Source organism: Triticum dicoccoides, chromosome 2B (genome assembly GCF_002162155.2).
Source record: "Triticum dicoccoides isolate Atlit2015 ecotype Zavitan chromosome 2B, WEW_v2.0, whole genome shotgun sequence".
Lineage (NCBI taxonomy): Eukaryota > Viridiplantae > Streptophyta > Magnoliopsida > Poales > Poaceae > Triticum > Triticum dicoccoides.
The window spans coordinates 303,812,962-303,834,203 of NC_041383.1; the positions used below are offsets into that span (position 1 = coordinate 303,812,962).

Genomic DNA, 21,242 nt, shown 5'->3' on the forward strand with positions numbered 1-21,242 from the left:
ACGACAGCCTTCACCAACTCACCACTTAGAGTGGGGGCATCCTAACATGACCCCACGCTGTAAACAATGTTAAGACATCAAGATGGTGGGAGGAACCCTCAACCCACTCAAAGGTGGCGACCACGGACCCTCTACGGCAAACTCTTCCACCATGACATGCGTCCCGTCCTTGGCAGGGAGCTCGACCACAACTCCAGGTGACGACAGACAGGGCTGCATCATCCACTCGGCACCATGCGCCACCCCGTTCTCTCCCAGTGCAGCGTCGTCAATGCAGCCGCCAACTGGAACTCGCCAGAGGTGACTCGTCACTCATCCAAGGCGGGGTACCTTCCACACCATCGCCGACATGGAGGGGCCCCAAGGCGGGGCCCCGACTAACCTTCGTCAACATGGTGTGCCCCCAAGGCGGGCCATCCACCTCCGCTGACATGGAGCTCGGGTAGGCAGGGCTCCTTTTCACCTCCATCGACACAGATTTGGCTAAAGATGGGGCACCGTCTACACGGATGCCAACGCGGAGGTAGCTCGAAGGTGGAGCGCCTTCTACACCACCGTAGAAATGGAGCTCACGTAAAGTCGGGTGCCGTCTACATGTCCTCGGATCCTGCCCGAGGCCGGCGTACTTTTTGCATAGTGGTCGACACGGAGCTCGCCTAACGAGGGGCATCTTCTACACCACCTCGAAGCTCATCCGAGGCGAGGCACTGTCAACAACCCAAAACATGGAGCTCGCCTAAGGCGGGACACCTACACCGCCATTGACATGCAGCCCATCGATGTTGAGGCACCACCTACACCAGCATCGACGTGGAGCTTGCCTGAAGAGGGGCTTGGTCGACACTACCGTCCACGCGGAGCTTGGCCCGGGGAGGGCTGGGTCCACACAGCCGTCGACGCGGAGCACGCCCAAGGTGTCATGCAATCTGCAATGTCGAACATGCCTACGATGGGGACGCTGCATACACCGTCACCGGCACAAGCTCACGCCAGGTGGGGTGTCATTTACACCGCCGCCGAGGCGGAGCGCCAGCCATACTATTGATAATATGGAGACCGTCCGGACAAGTCACCATCTACGCCATTGGAAAAGGAGCTTTCCTAAGGCGGGAACAATGTTTACCCCGTCGCAGACATAGAGCTCGCCTGAAGGCGGGCGACGTCTACATCAACACATAGCTCGCCCAAGGTGGGTGCACCCTCTACATCGCCAATGAGGCGGAGCTCAATCTCTACACCTTCGCTGACACGAAGCCCGTCCAAGGCCACCTTGCATGGTTTCATGCTAACCCTGTGTTGCTGCTTGTTGAGGCGGCAACATCGTCAACATCTACCCCAACATCCACACGACGAACGTCCACAACATCGCCCAAGCACCGGCGAGGCGAAGTTGTACTCCACCAACTTGTCTTTTACCGATGAAGCAATCCATATCTTGTCAGGCACCGACGAGGCGAAGGCATGTCATCCGGCCCGACACCGACAAGGCGGACACCACTAGGCCGGGCACCGACGAGGCGAAGGCCGCCCACTTCATCACCGGACAATGACAAGACGGAGGGATACGAATAAGCATAGCCGAAGCGATGGGCGTACCGCTCTCCCCTTCACTTCATCACCACATCCCCACCATTTTCACCAAGCCAACGATGCAATCTAAGCCTTCAACAAGACACTCAACAAGATACTCAAGAAAACAGTGACAAGGAACATAAGAGACTGGCATGGTCGTCTCTTCGAGTTCTTGTAGGCGTACCGCGTCACTGTCCGTACCCCAACACATGCTACTCTGTTTTCTCTCATTTACGGGAGTGAGGTGGTCCTACCACTAGAGGTCCATCTACCCTATATCCAAAATGAGACCACCCAAGACGAACAGGTACAACCGCGATTTCAGGAGCTCGATGCCCTTGAAGAGGGCGACTTCATGCCCTACAAAACCTAGAGCTTTACCGCCAGAATATGGTGAGAGCCTACGACAAGCTCGTCAAGCAACATGTCTTCCGAAAAGGCGAGTTGGTCCTCGTGCTCAGGCGTCCCATCCTCGTGACGCACAAGACGAAGGGCAAGTTCGAGTCAAAGTGGGAAGGACCATATGTCATCAAGCAAGTCTACGACGGAGGAGCATACCAACTCATCGATTCCCAGGGAGTCCGACCTATGCCCCCAATCAACGGAAGGTTCCCCAAAAAAATCCTTAAATTTTGCCTCTTTTGTTGCCTTTCGGATTTTCATTGGGGAAACTTTTTCCGTGGGCTATCGAATCCATGGTGCATTCTCCTTTGCATTTCGTAGATATATCTAGTTTTCCCCAATTTTTACGGACCAAGTCCAACAAAAAGATGGCTTTCTCCTATGACACCACGTTGTTGATTGATTTTTGGCTACCCTAGGACTTGTTCGAGTCTGGCAAAATGTGTCAGGTTGCAGGTGGAGCGGCTCCTACACCCACAATGCACGACACGTACAAGGTTTATGCTTCCGGAGGCAGCGGAGACAATAACTTGGGCACTTCTAAGTATTGAGACCCCGCGCTCTTCATGTTTCCCGGCATGCCACGTGGTCACAGAGGCTCGCACCCAAGGAAGACTGTATGAAAAGATCATGGAGGGATGCCTAACCCAACACAAGTTGGTTTGGTGCGTTAGTCACATGGCATCCCTGGGGTGCGCCACCAGAAGCTCCAGATAAAGTGCTAGAGGGTTTTTCCTAGTACACAGAGGTGAACAGTTGCCTTCCAAATTCCCGAGGTGGTTCCCCAAGAGATCCTGGAAGAAGAATCTTCAAAAAGTTCAAGCCAAATGTCAAAACAAGTCCATGGAGTTTGCTGCCAATCAGCCCGCGCAAGAAAAAAAATCCTATAACTTCACGAAACAACAACAACAACAACAAAGCCTTTAGTCCCAAACAAGTTGGGGTAGGCTAGAGGTGAAACCCATAAGATCTCGCAACCAACTCATGGCTCTGGCACATGGATAGCAAGCTTCCACGCACCCCTGTCCATAGCTAGCTCTTTGTCGATACTCCAATCCTTCAGGTCTCTCTTAACGGACTCCTCCCATGTCAAAATCGGTCGACCCCGCCCTCTCTTGACATTCTCCGCACGCTTTAGCCGTCCGCTATGCACTGGAGCTTCTGGAGGCCTGCGCTGAATATGCCCAAACCATCTCAAACGATGTTGGACAAGCTTCTCCTCAATTGGTGCTACCCCAACTCTATCTCGTATATCATTATTCCGGACTCGATCCTTCCTCGTGTGGCCACACATCCATCTCAACATACGCATCTCCGCCACACCTAACTGTTGAACATGTCGCCTTTTAGTCGGCCAACACTCCGCGCCATACAACATTGCGGGTCGAACCGCCGTCCTGTAGAACTTGCCTTTTAGCTTTTGTGGCACTCTCTTGTCAACAGAGAATGCCAGAAGCTTGGCGCCACTTCATCCATCCGGCTTTGATTCGATGGTTCACATCTTCATCAATACCCCCATCCTCCTGCAACATTGACCCCAAATACCGAAAGGTGTCCTTCCGAGGTACCACCTGGCCATCAAGGCTAACCTCCTCCTCCTCACAGCTAGTAGTACTGGAACCGCACATCATGTACTCGGTTTTAGTTCTACTAAGCCTAAACCCTTTCGATTCCAAGGTTTGTCTCCATAACTCTAACTTCCTATTTACCCCCGTCCGACTATCGTCAACTAGCACCACATCATCCGCAAAGAGCATACACCATGGGATATCTCCTTGTATACCCCTTGTGACCTCATCCATCACCAATGCAAAAAGATAAGGGCTCAAAGCTGACCCCTGATGCAGTCCTATCTTAATCGGGAAGTCATCGGTGTCGACATCACTTGTTCGAACACTTGTCACAACATTATTGTACATGTCCTTGATGAGGGTAATGTACTTTGCTGGGACTTCACGAAGCAAGAAAAAAAATCCCAATAGTCCAAGAAGCAGTCAAGTGGTCCCAAGTAATAAGGAACCGACTGAAAGGAAGGCGGGCGGTAGCTGTTCACCACCCCTCAATATGCACGAAGAAAAATCACCAAGCCATTATCCCAAAACCATTTACCCTGAACTTATCACACCCAAGTCTCTGGGTTCATGGGGCGTGTGCAGGGGACATGTCGAGCTGTGGGGGCCTCAATATGATGATGGGCTAGAGTATGAATTTTTGTTGCCTCTCAGAAGCATCCCGAAACACGGCGTCTCACACCAAAGCTTATTTAAGTTGTTGAGTTGCAATCGTCATGGTCTTTCGACGATTCCTAATGACAAGTCCTTTGGTAGCCTTCTCGGATATCACGCCCAATAGCTGGCGTATAATGGGAAGGCCAACATTTTAAAAATCCACAAACTTTTTTTTCGCCTTTTCCATTTGGTGTTTCTAGTTGTGCTACTCCAACATCTTTGCAGCCATGGAGAGGTGCTTCCTGTCTTCCTCGACGACATTTTGATGACAAACCATTATATCGAACTACATCATGGGTGTTTGGGGGTAGCAATACCCATGCGTCCCTGACAACGCCGACGACACCTCGGCAACCAATGGTCTACACCGACACGCACGATGGGCGCCAGAAGGCAACACCTGCGCTCATAAAGGTAGCGTCGAGATGTCTCCGTGACCTCGACTCCAACAACAATGAAGCATGGGGGCAACATCAGCCCCTCAATCATTCCTAAGGCCGGTGGCATCCCAGCATACCACTAGAATTGCCACATCGTGAATGGTGTGGTGATTCACTCAATGAAAGGGGAGTTGTCGACGGTCTACCGACGCCTCGCCTACATCTTCACATGGAGTTCATGGGAGCAGTGCAAACCCGCCAGTGCGGCCTGCGTGAATTTGTGAAACCCTCCAATCAAGTCGGTTGGCACTGCAGCAGCTAGGCGGTCGCGACGAGATTGGTAATTTTTGTGTATTCTTGTTTTCAGGACAAGGCATCATGTTCCCGCCATGGAACACATATGAGATTGGGTTTGTCTCATTGATCGGCATCATGCCTGTTATACGATCCAACGAGCTCCCTAGAGAACACCAAGTGTGGATGGACATGCCTACACTAATTTACATTACAATCAATCAATCATCTTCGGGACAACGCTCAATGTCGCCGAATCTCGGGTCAATACCTCTCTAGGCTGCACACATGTTGATGCGCCTATTCATTACAAAAAAATTGTTTCACCAAACTAAGTTCGATCGCTTCACGCTCGAACTTTATTTGGTGAGGGGGCATTTGTTTGATGCAGTTTTGTACTAGAGAAGAGAGAATTTTCGTGAGTACAACATACACAGGGAAGAGTATATGTACACACATGGTGGACTAGTGCATGTACGAACTAGTTAATCTCTTACATGGTGGACTAGTGCATGTACGAACTAGTTAATCTCTTGATTGACCTTGTACGAGGTGCACTACCAATTTGCCTACATACGTATTACATGCATGTGGACTTGTACGTGGTGCATGACAATTTTGCCAATGTACATACATGTATGCATGAGGGCAGCAATATGTACAGCAGAAATACATATACCCGAGTTATACGCGACGGCGGGTACATACAAGTACACCTGCAAGTACCCGTGCGCCAGCCGCGTACTCAAATACTGCTAGCCACGCCGTTGGTCTGTGCCTGACCACGGACTCATGCACCGTTCAATCTACGGCCAGGTAGGTATATATAATTATATATGGTATATTTCTTTTGCAGGAGTGCATGCCAAGAAGAAGATCGATCGGAGGAAGCCTAGATAAGGAAAATTTTCAACAAGGCAAGTACTCAAAAGGGATCTATATTTCCGTGTGAAGATCACCTGCCCGATCGGATCAACTTGGACGAGGGTCCAGCGCCTATCCCTGGGCATATAAATACACACGAGAGGACTCACACAACAGTGGGAGCCAGCCACCTCATCTCAACAAATCAAGCACGCACCAAGAAGAGCGGGCGAGAGGAGACGGAAGCCAGTCGGGAGAGGCGCGCCCACAGCGGCGGCGTGTACGGCGCCGTCACTCGCTAGATAGCACGTACGCATGTGAGAAGACCCGCGTATGCGGCGGCGGCAACGACACCCCGCCCAAGCATGAAGATGCGCCGGCCGGCGACTGCAGCACTCACAATCGTGGTGTGGCTCTTCCGTTGCCTGCATGTTCAAGGACACTGCTACACGAGAAGAACAGCCGGCTGGGGCACCCAAGCAGAGGAACGCAGCCGGCCAAACCCACGCAGCGACGCGCCCCTAGAGGCAGCGTAGAGGAGGTCAGAGGACGCACCGGCGGTGGCACGTGCGCAAAGGGGAGGCACCAGCAGACACATCTGGCCAAACACCCAAGAAGAGCCCGTGGCAGCCGCGGCCGATCGAAGAAGCTAACGCACCATGTCTTCTTTATGGTACGTACTTCTCTTTTCATGTATCAGGTGACGGGGACGACGGACGACGCGACCAGCGGAGAAGGCCGTGGATGATGCGGCGCTCTTCTCGTGCCATGCGTTGGTGGCCGCGGATGATGCGGCACTCTTCTCGTACCAGATGCAATGGAGACGGTGAACGGTGCCGCCGGACCAGGACACTACATCGATACCTCCAAGACCGTCGTCTACATCATCAAGCCGGTGCCAGAAGATGGAGGCGTGGAACTCGCCAGGATGGCGCCAAACGTCAAGATGGTGCCGCGGAGGATGGCGACACGGAGCTCGCCAAGGCGACGCCCGTCGTTTTCTTCATCCACCGGTGCTGCGGAGGATCGCGGCATGGAGTTCGCAAGGACGACGCCCACCATCTACTTCGTCATGTTGGAGCAGGAGGGCGAAGGCGTGGAGCTCGTGCCACGGTGGATGGCGACACGGAGCTCGCCAAGACGACGCCAATGTCAACCTCATCAAGCCTGTGCCATGGAGGATGGTGGCGTGGAGCTCGCGAAGACGCCGCCGCGGTGCCACGGTGAATTGCGACACGGAGCTCGCTAGGACGACGCCCGTCCTTTTCTTCAAGCTGGTGCCACGACGACACGGAGCTCGCTAGGACAACACTCGGCGTCTTATTCATCAAGACGGCGCCAAGGAGGACGAAGGCATGGAGCTCGCGAGTATGCCGCCGCCGTGCCAGGTGGCCCGAAGCTCACCAAGACGACGTCCATCGCCAACATTATCAAGCTGGAGCCCGGAGGCATGGAGCTCGCGGGGATGCCGCCGCGTGCCGCGGAGGATGGCGACACGGAGCTCGCTAGGACGATGCCCATCATCTTCTTCATCAAGCCGGCGCCATGGAGGACGAAGGCGTGGAGCTCACGAGAATGCCGCCATCGTGCCATGGTGGATAGTGACACGGAGCTCACCAGCACGACGTCCGTCATCAACATCATCAAGCTGTGTCGTAGAGGACGGACACGTGGAGCTCGCGGGTTGACACCACCGATGTCTACCTCGTTAAGACAGAGCCCGCGACCCGGAGCCGCGAAGACGGCGCACACCCGGTGTTGTCCGCAAAATGAAGCCCGCAACATAGAGAAGAAGATGGCGCTACACGGTGTTGTCCGTGACCCGGAGGAGAAGACGGTGCCGCATGATGCTATTCGCAACCCGGAGCCCATGATGAAGAGGCACGACGGTGGGAAGGCGATGCGACTTCACCAAGATCTTACCACGGCCCGGTGAGGCGATGCCCTTGTCTTGGCGGACCGCCGTAAACTCGGCATCTAGTCGAGACGAGGCACCACCACATGGCGTTGTCGACGTTTCGAAGCCCGTGAACGTGACGCACGATGGTGGGAAGGCGACATAACTTCACCAGCATCTTATTGTGGCCCCGTGAGGCGGCGCCCTTGTCTTGGACGACCGCTGTAAACTCGGCGTCTAGCCAAGATGAGTCGCCAACCACACCGGCTATGCCGATATGAGCATGCGTTGGTTTTACACCGATGCCGGTCTCCACCAAGGAATACTCCCGTGATCCCTTGCATACCCCGACAAAGCCGCTACATCGTCAGAAGTCCGAGCCAAGCAAGACCCATGCTACTCCAACACTGACTACATCAATGTTGTCAAGACCGACGAGGCGCGACGGCAAGGGCGAACGTGGCTAGCACAGAGCCATGTTTTGAACGGCACGTGTGCCAACGAGGACACAGGCTTTGCCGCTGCCCACACACACTACACACACCATCATCATCATGCATGGAGAAAGCGAAGCGAAGACGACGAAGACGACCACACGGCTTAATCGGAGGCATCATGCGGAGCAACCCGCTGCATCATGCGGAGCAACCCGCGGGAGTAATTAACCAGGAGCCTTTTGAGGCCCCGGGAACCAGGAGACCGCAATCGCCACAGTCAGGCTAGCCGCGCTAGTAGGCCACGGAGCGCACTTTTTCTTACAGGATCTTGTAGTTTTGTTTCTCCAAAGAGATTTAATGAAATACTCGTTTCCTGTACCTTTTCTTTGTGTACTACGATACACTGGCACGCCCGCATTTTTTTTCCCCGGCGCATGAGAGAAATCAAACATCTCCTCTTCCCTTCTCACGGAGACACATGACAGATTTTTCTCGTGTCAAACAAGAAGATCAAGGTTGATGGTGTTTGCAGAAGGCAAAATGCAACTACTGCGAGACCGACATCGCCACTCATCCGATCATCAATGGTACATCTGCTTTGCACAAGCACTTTCGTCTTTGCAAGTGTAATCCTCACAAGAATATAGGTGAGATAAGCAAGCTGTGCTGCCAGTAAATCATCGATGAAGGTTGAAGAATAAGCAATAAAGCTTGAAGTTTAGAAGATGGGAGATTGGCAGATGGCAGTGGCGCAACGCTACTGATCCTGTGTGCTTCCTGCTGCTTCTCTGCTTCTTTTTTGTTTTATCAAACTGAAGTGTTAAGTCAGACTTGTCAATGCTGTCGTGTGTGCTAAACTACAGCTGGTTTGCTGGTGCTATCTGTTGAGTCGAATTTGCTATGTTTATGCCCAGTTTATGTTAATTATCTCGAAGTTAGTCTCTGTCACTTATTTACTGTCATTCTTGTTTGTCAAGGAACGGTGTGGTACAGGGTATATGCTGGCAAAAATTTCTGTACATAATTTGCAGCTTATCGCCTGTACCAACCAAGCCATTTTTCTATACATAATTTGCAGTTGATCGCCTGTACCAACCCAACCTGATCACCTGTAAGCCTACATGTTGTCTGTTGGTGCAGCTTGCGACTGTCTTAAGTTTATTTTTGGTGAGAGGAAGTTGTGCGTCTATGCCAGACAATAGATAGCTACCATCCCAGCTAGTATTAGCCGCTATTCTAACCGACCAGCCCAGCCCAGCGCCCATCTTGCTAGCAGGCCAGCTATGCCAGTCAGCCAGCCCCATGTACGACGATCTGTTCGGTCCAGAACCGACGACCTAACCGAATGATCCAGGGACCAAACTCTCGGTTACGTTAAATAGTAGAGGCCAATCGGTCCATATTTTCTGAAAACCAAAAATTATAAAGCACCAAACCATTCTGTTCGGGGGAACCGAACATCCACCCCTAGTTACACCACATCAAAGCCGAAAATAGGTACCAAAATACTAAGTTCTTTTTGTACGATTAGCTGCAGTTCAGCTCTACTTGAAACAATGATTTATCGCCTACCTTTTATACCTCGCGTCTAATATCAAAAAAACAAGACACACACCTCCATTTGTACACAAAACAGAATGATACAAAATGCACCAGAGCGGAAAAGGTATAACTATGTCATCGTGAACCAATTAGTACGAAATGCACATGGAATGGAGGACATCATCAAAGTATCAAGGTGATGATGACCTTTTCAAAACGAACCACGACAGAATGATACAAAATGAACCAGAGGAACCGACACCCATGACTTTGAAAAGTTAATTTGCACTACCTCCGTAAAGAAATATAAGAGTAGATCACTAAAGTAGTGATCTAAACGCTCTTATATTTCTTCACAGAGGGAGTATTTTTCAAATATAAGATTTACTCACCAGTCAGAGCATTCCTCACATTGGATCATAAGGTCATCAGGATTGTACGGCATCTCACACTTGCAAAACCTGTCACATTGTACAGAAAGACAGGATAATAACAGTAAACAAGAGATTCTGATTCAAAAACTGTACAGAAATCAAACATGCAAATAAGGGAGGCACGCAAAGCCTAGCAAGAAAGAGGGATTTGATTGAGATTACATACAAGAGTGGAAGAAAATAGACTTTGATCAAATATTATAAAACAAGAAGCACAATTTAATGGGACAACAAGCTGCAACAACTTTTTCCCAAACATAGCTGCTATAGCAAACAAGGGATTACTCTTCGATTGTGGACAATATAAGCCAAAGCATGCATTGTGTACCACGAGCCCAACACATGAAATGCCAACTGTTGACATAAACCTTGCATTTTTTTTATGTCCCTTCCTATTGCCTTACATGCAAGAAAATAGTTGTGTTGCCTCTTTAGGAAAATAACTAAAACAGGCCAATAGATGGGTTGTGAATATGCAAAAAATTATCATCATATCATCAAGGGTACAAACTTGATAAGCTTTGGGATAAATATAGACATCATTCATGAACAAAACTAGGAAAACTAATTATAGTCAATATCATCGTAAAGTTAGAAATGCATCATTTATATAATGAACTGCCATGCCAAAAAACTAAATTACACAGTGCATTGAGAATCCATCTACCAACAATAAAACATTAGAGGTTGCATTGGATTCTTACACAGCTATACGGTCGGGCACGAAACTGCCGGATGCTGATTTGTAGTCAAAGCGACAGAAGAAGTCCTCGGCATTCACAGAATCAAGCTTTGTGTAGCTACGGAAGCTGTGGACATTGCATTTTCCCTCTATTGTGTCAGCACTCTGTACATCATAGTGGTCAGAGAGGAATACCTCTTTGGAACCATGAAATGGTCGCCTCCCACCAATGGATTCTTCTGGACGATAGTACCATCGAACCCGTACTCTCACATTTGTGCCTCGAGACCCTGTTGCCTCAATGGACTCGACTTTTGCCACATACGGTGGCTTTGATGTATCAGCTGATCTCATTAGCACACAGTCCCCAGCTGGAAGAAACACGTGGGAAAATCAGACAAAAGCCAGATTAGTTTTAATTGGTTCATTTTGAAAAGGTCATCATCAAAATATCAAGATAATGCCGGATCACAATGAGATAGCGATATTTTGGAGCATGGAAAAGTGAGGTCAATACAGCAAGACATACATTCAGCAATAAAATGGACATCAAAGCATCCATATTCTCTCATATCATTACACATCTGGATTGGTGCAAAATGTAACGGTTCACTGTCCCTGTTTTTTACCTTCTGTGCAACATTTCTAAGACTCAAAAAATAGAATGTCAAAATTATACATCCTACCACCCGGTGGTAGTTACCCTCACGTCTTAAATACTACTGTGTGATAGTATATATACTACTTTATCATTCTCGGTATGTTTATATACTATATCTAAGATTTTTCAAAGTGAGCTCTATGAAAAACTTGCATGTGAGTCCATATTTTTTAGTTTATTTTGAAAATACTTTCATATTTGTATGTATAAAAAAATAATACTAATAAATAGCACATACGACCAAAATATTGTTATACATACTACATACTACGCGTACATACTCTCGGTTTTGACATATACTCCCTCCGTTCCCAAATATTTGTCTTTCTAGGCATTTCAAATGGACACAATATACGGATGTATGTAGACATATTTTAGAGTGTTGATTCACTTATTTTGCTCCGTACGTAGTCACTTGTTGAAATCTCTAGAAAGACAAATATTTCGGAACGGAGGGAGTACTACATACAACATACAAAACTCATGTGAGGGTAACTACCACCGGGTGGTAGGAAATATTTGTCCAAATACGTCACATCCCCAATATGTCCTAATTTGTCCTAAACTATTGTTACATATATGTCAGCAATACAGGGGCAGGCACCCCTCTCAAGATGGATAAGGCGGGTCACAATCACGTATCAAAGACAGACGCCAGCTGGCACGGCTCGGGGCCTTGGTGGATGGACAAGCCTTGAGCACCAAGGCCCCCGGGACCCCGTCCATCATTGTTCCTCGCGGAAGCAGTGGGCCTCCCGGTGGGTCCCCAGGGCAGGTTGCAAACATACGAGTTTATGTGCCATTGGCAGAAATATATCTCTCTACTATTAAAGGGGGATCCGCCGTCATCGTCGTGATGGTTCAACCAGCGCTCCCCTCTCACGCCTATGCTTCCTTCGCACGGCGAAGAGAAAAAATAGCGTGAGCCACGCACACACACCCCATGCCTCCATCTCCGCCCTCATCACCGATACCCTCCTCGCAGTGACGCCCACCCACGATCTCCCCCCTCCTCCTGCAAACCACCTGATCTCACGGGCTGCTCTTAGGAGCCGTTTCTTCATCCGTTCCGGCCCCCACTGCCCCTCTCTTCTCTTTCCCCTCACTCCCGTCCCATGTCTGCCTGTGCGTCCTACATGGCCCTCATGGCCTGCCGCCTGTATCACCATCACGCGGCCAACTCTCCGGCACCATCCCCGCCTCCCCACCTCCATCTACGGATCCTGAGGTGAAGACGTCCGTGTGCACCCGTCAGCTAGACCGTGAATCGTCTCCTCCTTCGTTCCAAGAATGGAGCCCTAGCACCTCCGCTTCAGCACCTGTACACCCTGTAGTAAAGGAAAAGGCCATGACTTGCTCGGGCGCTACAGCCCCGAAGGCCTGCACTGGTATGCCACCACTGCCACTCCTCCCGCGTCAGAGATCTGATGGCGCTAGGCAGGCGTTCAAGTTGAATGCGCCGCCGTCGGCGGAAGAGGTGTTTTTCCATCACGCTTTACCAAAGAGAAAGCGATCGAGGACTTCGTCGCCAGTCGTTGCACGCGGCCACCACGCCGGCAAAGCTTCCGCGCTACTTGCATAAACAGATTGATCTAGGCATGCTTCGTGTCTTGATGCCTAATTATGGGTCGCAGTGTTGAGTTCTCCTTGGTTTGTCTTGGTGATGCCCAATTTTTGGCTCTTAGTGTTTAATTCTTCTTGTTTGTTTGGAATTACAGGCCCTATTCCTTTTGTTCATTGAAGTTATCGGGGGCATAAAAATGGTTCCCCCACCCTTCTCCGCATGCACATGTACGTATGCACTAGAGGACAAAAAGATGATGTCATCTTAGAGTCTCCCCATATCAAAAATTCAAAATGTTTTATAGCTCAAACCATTGATCTGATTTAAAATCCATTTTCACATTAAAAAATCGTTGCAACGAGGCCTTCAAAACTAGATCCCATGTTGATATGTTCCGACGACTTTTTTTCGTGGTCAAAAGTTGCCACGCCTGTGCTAAGTAAGTTACCACATCCACGGTGTGTATATTACCATGCTATTTGCACAAAAATTACCCGGGGTATGTTTTCAACAACTTTTTTCACCCGATTCAAAGTTACCACAATGTTTTGTACCTAAGTGATCAGGTATGTAGTGCGTATATTACCATGTTATTACATAGAAGTTACCAAGGGTATGTTTTCAACAACTTATTTTCCATGTGTCAAAGTTGCTGAGGTGTTTTGTACTTGAGTTATCATGTCTGCGGTGCTTAATCACAATGTTGTGTGCACAAAAGTTACCGTGGGTATGTTTACAACAACAACAACCCCCTCCCCCTTTCCCTGGATCAGAGTTATCATGGTGTTCATGCGCAAGTTATCAGATCTGCGGTGAGTAAATTATCATACTATTTACACAAAAGTTATCCGGGGTGTGTTTTCAACAACGTTTTTCCACAAGGGTCAAAAAGTTACCCCGGTGTTTGTACGTAAATTATCACGTCTGCGGTGTGTATATTACCATGTTATTTACACAAAAGTTAAGGGTATGTTTTGAATAACTTTTTTCCCGAGGTCAAAAGTTTGTACTGAGTTGAGCATGGCTGCCAAGGTGGAGCGGAAGAAGGCGGTGAGGGGGGCATGTCCTCGGGCTTTTGCGCCCACATCGGGGTAGCCAGAATATGGAGCGGGAGCATACGGTGGTTGAGCATGACGTTGATGACGTCGGCGAGCTGGAGGTTCTTCGTAGTGGACCACCACTTGATCCTCTTGATCATGGCTTCCACCTCGGCTGGGTTCCCCCAAGCGACGCCCTTCTCCTTCCAGGATCTGAGCTTCTTTGGAGGCCCGGCCGAAAAGGCAGGGACCTCGACCTGGCCAGGGGCGAGCGGTTCGATGATGTAGAACCACTCTCGCTGCCACTCCTTCACCGTTTCAATGAAGGTGCCCTTGAACCATTCAGCCCCCTGGTTCTTGCTGATCATGGCCCCTCCGCACTCCGCAAGGTCGAAGCCGCTGGACTTCGGCTTGATCCCGAAAATCTTCCGCCATAGGCCAAAGTGCGGCTCGCAGCGGAGGAAGGCCTCGCAAACCATGATGGAGGCGAGGTGGAGAATGGAGTTTGAGGCCATGTGGTGGAAGTCAAGCCCGTAGTAGAACATTACCCCGCGCACAAAGGGGTGCAGCGGGAACCCCAGGCCTCGGAAGAGGTGGGGGACGAAGACCACCCGCTCGCCTGCACCGAGAGCGGGCACCTACTGGCCAGCGGCTGGAGCACATGCAGCTATGTTGGCAGATAAGTACCCCGCGCTGCGTAGCTCTAGAATGGTGCCATCTGTCATGATGGAACCACCCCAATGCCACTTGAGGGTGTCGGCCATGGCTGGTGGGGGAGGTTGGACTCGCTAAAGAAGAAGGTTGTGGGATCGGATATGGGCGCTGGAGCTAGAAGAAGCAGTAGGTGGGAAGAATGGGAGCATGGTCGGTTGCGTTGTCCTCTCTTTTGCTCGTATAGGCCGGTGAAAGGCCAAGAGTCCCCCTTACTGTGCCAATAAAAACGCCACTCCCACCAAAGATGCCGTTAAGCATATGGGTGAAACAAAATCTTGATGATATCCCTGAGAAACCAGGCACGATCTCCACCTCAATGGGACGTGCCAGTAAAAAGGTTGCCTCGGACCGCAAATTGAGGGAAGCAGTAACTGCTCGACCTATCGTGGGGTGAGCCGTTAAAGTTGTCAGGCTAAGTGGGACTGTTCGCACCGAGATGATTGGCCTTCGAGGCTAATTTATTCGATCTCTTCGGACAGGGTACAAGCTCGGGTGAGCCTCGGTTGGCATCGCTCCTTTAAAAGGAGTAGTCGGAGAATTATAAGGAACTCATCTGTTGAGCCAAGGACTCCGGATCCGAGGTTGTTATCGTCATGAAGGTCGTCCTCGACATAGAAGACCGGTTCGGGGGCTACTGACGGTGTCCTGGATTGGGGGATGCTAACCTAGCTAGCTCATGATCCTTGGGTTGGGCCGATGGGCCCTCATTCTTGGTCAAGACGGACTCCGAAGGCCGTACGCACGAGGCATGATCAAGACTACCTACACCGAAGACTGACGTATACTCCAAGATCTCTCTTGCTGCCTTGCTCCTAAATATCGACCTTGTAACCCTAGATACCTTCTCTGGCGTGTGTATAAGCCATAGGGTTTAGCCCGTAGAGGGGACATCAACGCAATATCATTCACCTAGCCCTAGAGTTAGACCACATATTACGATCTCGAGGTAGATCAACTCTGTACTTGATACCTCTCCACTAATATAAACAAATATAAACAAGAGCAGGACGTAGGGTTTTACCTCCATCAAGATGGCTCGAACCTGGGTAAAACATCGTCTCTCTGTTCTTGTTACCATCTGTCCAAGATCCACAGCTCGGGACCCCCTACCCCGAGGTCTGCCAGTTTTGACACCGACAAATACCATCATTAAGTTGGTGGTAGTCCACACAAAACCGCCATGTGCCATCCAGTTTCTTGACAAACAATCGTCGGGGAAGAAAATTCAGGGTTACTTTCCCAGATGATACCTTGTTGGAGCATATCCTCGCATTGGCGTTCGATCTCATCCTTCTAGAACTCAGGGTAACGATATAGGTGAATTGTAATAGGGGATGTTCTTGACAGGAGCTGAATGCGGTGGTCGCACATGCGCGCCGATGGTATGCTACAAGGCTTATCAAATAGTGCCTTGAACCCTTGCAGAAGTACGAGCATGTGGTCATCGATGGCACAGCACTAATAATGGAGAAGAAAATTAATAAGTTGGAGAATCAACTGAACCCGCTAGCACCAACACCATTGCTTGTCCCAGCAGCTGTAGTACAGGAAGAAGAGCCCATGAAAAAGGTGCTCTACCACACTGATGGAGAGAAGGCCAGTATGAGTTGAGCTCATACAGTTCAATGGACGATAAATGTTTACCATGGTCATTTAACAGTGAAAATCTATTTTCCTCACCACAAATCAGGTCACTAAATATCTAATATGAAGAATTTATCAAGCCCACTATGGATTGTAGTAAATTCTCCACCTTCACTACTGATGTCATAGTCGACTGTTGGCAGTTTCATGCTATATATAGGCAAAACGTATTATTTGTCTAATTACTCAGTGTATGGATACGTATATAATTAAATGGCAGTTAAGGACTTCGGTTATGTACAAGGCTATGTAAAGTGCATTTATGATATACTAAGAGATAGGGTGTCTGGTAACTGTTATTCAGAATATTGCATAGTTGTAAGTTGCATGCCATAACACAAACGCACAATAAAAGGGAAGTTAATTGACACATAATCTAGAGCGGTAATCCTGTATACCTAAGAGATTCATCCCCGCTAACCTATTTATCTTAACATGCAAGCTATCCACCTCACCACACAAGCCCCACACATGTATTACTTCATTTTCCTGGACATGCACCCATCCCACGTCAACGATCTAGCCAGGTAAGCAAAACTGAACATGCACATGCACGTCATTCCTCCAGTTTGGACTGTCCCTTTCTCTTTCCAACCATACATTAGCGACCGAGCCCTCTCTCTGATACAGAAAAAAAGATAACCGAGCCCTTTCCCTTAGAAAAAAGAAGAAACTTCTCCCCACCACGTGAGGGCCCTCCTGCGACTCCGACAACCGTCCGCTCGCGTCCAACAGCTCTACGGGTCGGATCGCCTCCAGTCTTTCTCCGCGAAAACTCTCCATATTCTTGACGCTAATTACTCTCCCACAATTGATTCCTGTCTCCCCCTTCACCTTCTCCACTGAATGCCATTCTTCTACTACAGGTCCCCGGTCGGTCTCGTCTCAGGAGTTCAAGAAAGCGGCTAGGAGGAGTAGGCCGTGAGGATCCCACTATCGGTCACCCGAGCTCTCCGCAGATCGGGGAGGGAGATTAACAAGTGGATTTTGTTTAGGCGCAACTTGGATGCAGATCTTCCTTGGGGAACATAAGAGAGACAAGCACAACAATCCAAAGAGGGTCAATGGTGAGGCACCAATTGAGCATATACCAGGAAAGCCAATGAGATTGATGGGATGAATCTGAAGTCTCTGTTGTTGAAACGCATCGGTTGTTGGTGCCGCGCGTCGTAGCCACATCTGCAGTCATTGTCGTTGGTTGCAACCTGTTCCAATCCCCTTTCCATACCAGTTTCTTCCAGATCCCTCCTACCCGACTTCCTCTACTCTGATGCTTCTTTACTGTATCCTGCACTTGACTGTAAATTAGTTTTCTTGCGCCTTCGTTGAGTTTTTTCAGAGACGAATCGAAGTTGGAATTATGAGTCACAAGTGTGTGTTATCATATAAGTATTTCCCCGACTCAATATATCAGCAGGTTATCAGCACTATAGTCCTCTATCCTTTGCAATAATATATGCATCGGACCAAATTCATCATTCATTTCAGTTCCTTAATCCTTGGTCACTGTAACTTTATTGAGTCTCAAAGTCTGATTATTTATGTAATTTGTGCTTGATCTTAAACCATTGCCAATTGGAGATTTGGATTGAGTGATCAGTACTGCCACGGTTCATGACCAATTGACCATACAATTACTACTTTTTTTTTAGAAGAGAAGCTTTGGTCTATACTTCTACTATTGCTTTTCCTGTCCTCTGTGCAGATTCTGTTCTTGGTGCGGATTCTTTTCTAATGTCCATCAACGAGTTGTCTGATTAAAATCGAAGCAGGTCAGGCATCTTGCTTAGTATGTACTATTGTCATCTATGATTTTTTTTTAGTCTGATGCATATATTCAAGAAGCTTGCAATTGCAAAAGTTTTTTCACAGCGCTAATACACACACTACCAATTGTACTATGACCACATTCTTATTCTTCCAATTTATGGTTATGTTATTCTTACATTTGTCTACTAAGTTCATCTCTCTTTGTTTTCAGCTACCTTATTTCTCCTTGAGAGTAACATATAACATATACAGGTGATGCTAAAACTGGTGTAAACAAAGATCGTGCTTACAGACTTGCCAACACATGATGTATTTTTGGGTATGTGCAGGTTGTCTTTCAGGCCAGTAAAAGTATTTTTATTGTTTCGGTCGTTTGTTGTAAATTGAATTGTATATATGGTAATATGGAATTTGGTTATCCCATTTAGTTTATTAAATTCTCGCTATCATGTTTTGTTGTACATTTGTTGGTAGTACAATCAACTCTAGATAATTGCAAGAGAAGTAAACTACATTCCTTTTGGATTGCAACTATATATATCTTCTTTCTACAATATACCAAGTTTACTTACATTGATTATTTTAATATGTATGTCTAAAGTAGAATGGAATTTCCACATTTCCTATGTGTCCTCTAAGAATGCACTGCATGAATTTTGAGTATTGCATACTAATATCCCGGGAATCATCTAGTTCATAAAGGTCATAACAGAACAACAGAGCTTCTTATGTGTAACCTATTCTACCCAACTTAATTCGAGCAGACTGCATGTGCACGAGCACATAAGACACACTATCCAACTTAAAATTTTGAAGATACAAAGTTTGGCCACAGACATAGAAAACTTGAGTTTTAATGCAGAGCACTGTCATCGTTAGTAACCAGTTGATCTATCATTTTGTAAAATTCAAACAACACAGCAAAAATGATGTGTTAAAATGTCATTTCAAGTTTCAATGTGCTAATTTCTTTTTGAGCTGGCTAGCAATTCAGCTTATCCCCGAAGTGAACAGCGAAAAACATTTCTTTGTCCACCATGGTTCAAACAACACGTCAACTAAAACATTTCCCAGACCAGCCAACCAATACCACAAATTATTGCCGCAAAAACAAAAACCCACAAAAATAATCCGGAAAACTCAGGAGCAGAGGGAGGAGATGAGCTGGGGGGAGAGCCTCACGCTTGATGACTTTGTCAGACCCCTTGATGGTGTAGGACTCGAGGATCTTCTTGGGCGGACGCGTCTTAGCCATGGGTTCGGCGGGACGGCGACGGCGAGAGGCGTGAGGAGCGGGGAGCGGGGAGCGGGGAGCTAGGGTTCGGAGAAGAATGGGGAAATTTCCTGTTGTCTACTACCCCTCCAAACAGAGCCTCGTCCTTTTTGGTTCGAAAACGCCGAGGCGCCCTTTTTTACCGCCTCTGTCGCGTTTCCCTCTCGTGCGCTACCATTTGATTCATGCAGTGAAAATTCGCTTGGTAAACCATTCGCGTAAATTATTGCTGCCGTCCAGTGAGGGCATGGCCAATGCATAGCCTCAGGGTGGCCAATGCATAACAGAAAAAGTAAGTTCGAAGGGGAAAGCGAGATCCTCTTCAGGAGGCGGATGCTTAGAGATAAAAAGTGTGGTCCGGTGCATAAAGTTGAAAAAGTTGAAATGGAGAGAAGGGATGCATGTGTAGTGAGAGTCACTTTCTATTCTTTAATAAGGTCCACTAGTAGTAGATTGCATTGGGGAGAAAAAATCAACACATATGCTTCAAATTACTTTTTGTCATGAAGCATATGTATCCATATGCCACCATTGTACATGCCCTGAGCGGATTGGGACGTACGGGCCGTCGCTGTGGATGGACGGAAGGAATCTGGGCGGATTGGCTGTGGACCTCTGGTTATAAGCGCAGTGACCGAGCTAGCCGCATAAAAAAAGATGTTTCAAAACTCTTTATTTTCCATAAATAGTTGGACTGCTTACCATATGTATTATGTGGTAAAAAATAGTTTGACATGACAAATATACTAATTGCCTCCAGGCGAAAATAAGGGTTTCGAACGCTTCCGGTAACTGTCGCCGAAATCTACCCTTGATCCATCACTGGTCGCTCCTCGGGCACCCCTGAACTCGGGCTAACTAAGGGGGATCCTCGCGACCTTTCCCGGCCTTGGTTTGCGGGGAACCGGCACGGACGACGACAACAAGATCGGATCTTAAGTGATGGCGGATAACTCTGGATTGCACAGAAGGCTAGGGAAGGAGACTATGGAGGAGCCTTTGTGTTAGGGTCTCTATCTCAATTTCACCATGGAATTCAAACTCGAGCTACATCCAGAGGAGAATTCGGGGGAGGAAGGGAGCACACGCTATCCTAGCCGGCCAACTAGCCGTTTGCCTTTCGCCAACTCGAGAAGGAGAGAGGGGAACGATATTTAAGAGATTACAAGGCCCAAGGCCCATTCCGGGCATGCAAGCCGAGTGGGTAAACGAGGCTTGCGAGTGGGCCTGGTGTTTGAACTTGCTTCCACTTGCCGCTCTGTCGCTCCCCTATCGCTGACAGTCTCCCCTGTTGAGATGCGGCTTGTCCCCGAGCCGGTGCCCTAGGAAACATTTGCTTCAGCGTCTCCGAGTCCTCCCAAGTAGCCATTTTAGCAGAACTATCAGACCATTGGACTAGCACTTGCAGGATTCGCTTAGCACCACGAGTCACCACACGCCGCTGAAGAATGAGCTCAGGAATTTACAAACGAACCTCAGGTGATGGAAGTGACGATAGAACTTGTGCTCAGGTTTGAGTACCTTACAAAGCAAGGAAGCATGGAACACTGGATGGACCTTGCTAGATGCTGGTAATTCCAGTCTGTAGGTCACTTCACCGACACGCTCCAGTATATTGTAAGGGCCGAAGAATTTATAGGCCAATTTGTGATTTGCTCGTGGAGCAACTGATGCTTGGATGTATGGTTGTAGTTTTGGGAAGACTGGTTCGCCTACCTCAAAAACCTTTTCTGTTATGTGTTTGTCCGCCTACGCTTTTCATTTGTTGTTGAACATGCAAAAGCTGTTGTTTAACTGTACTAAAGATAACTTGTCTCTGTTCAATCCGTTGGGATGGATCATCTTAT

General features: G+C 48.4%; 1 protein-coding gene across 1 annotated transcript in view; it reads right to left on the reverse strand.

Annotated features, from left to right (window-relative positions):
* LOC119363580 (chromatin remodeling protein SHL-like) overlaps nucleotides 1-19,493 on the reverse strand; it is a 44,470-nt gene extending 24,977 nt beyond the window's left edge. Inside the window, exons 1-3 of the mRNA XM_037628950.1 lie at nucleotides 19,305-19,493; nucleotides 10,755-11,103; nucleotides 10,009-10,077 (exon numbers count right to left, since the gene is read on the reverse strand). Of these exons, the coding sequence (XP_037484847.1) occupies nucleotides 10,009-10,077; nucleotides 10,755-11,103; nucleotides 19,305-19,377 (491 nt within the window). The 5' untranslated portion in view covers nucleotides 19,378-19,493. The remainder of the gene's footprint in view (nucleotides 1-10,008; nucleotides 10,078-10,754; nucleotides 11,104-19,304) is intronic.
* Between the last annotated feature and the right edge of the window lie 1,749 nt (nucleotides 19,494-21,242).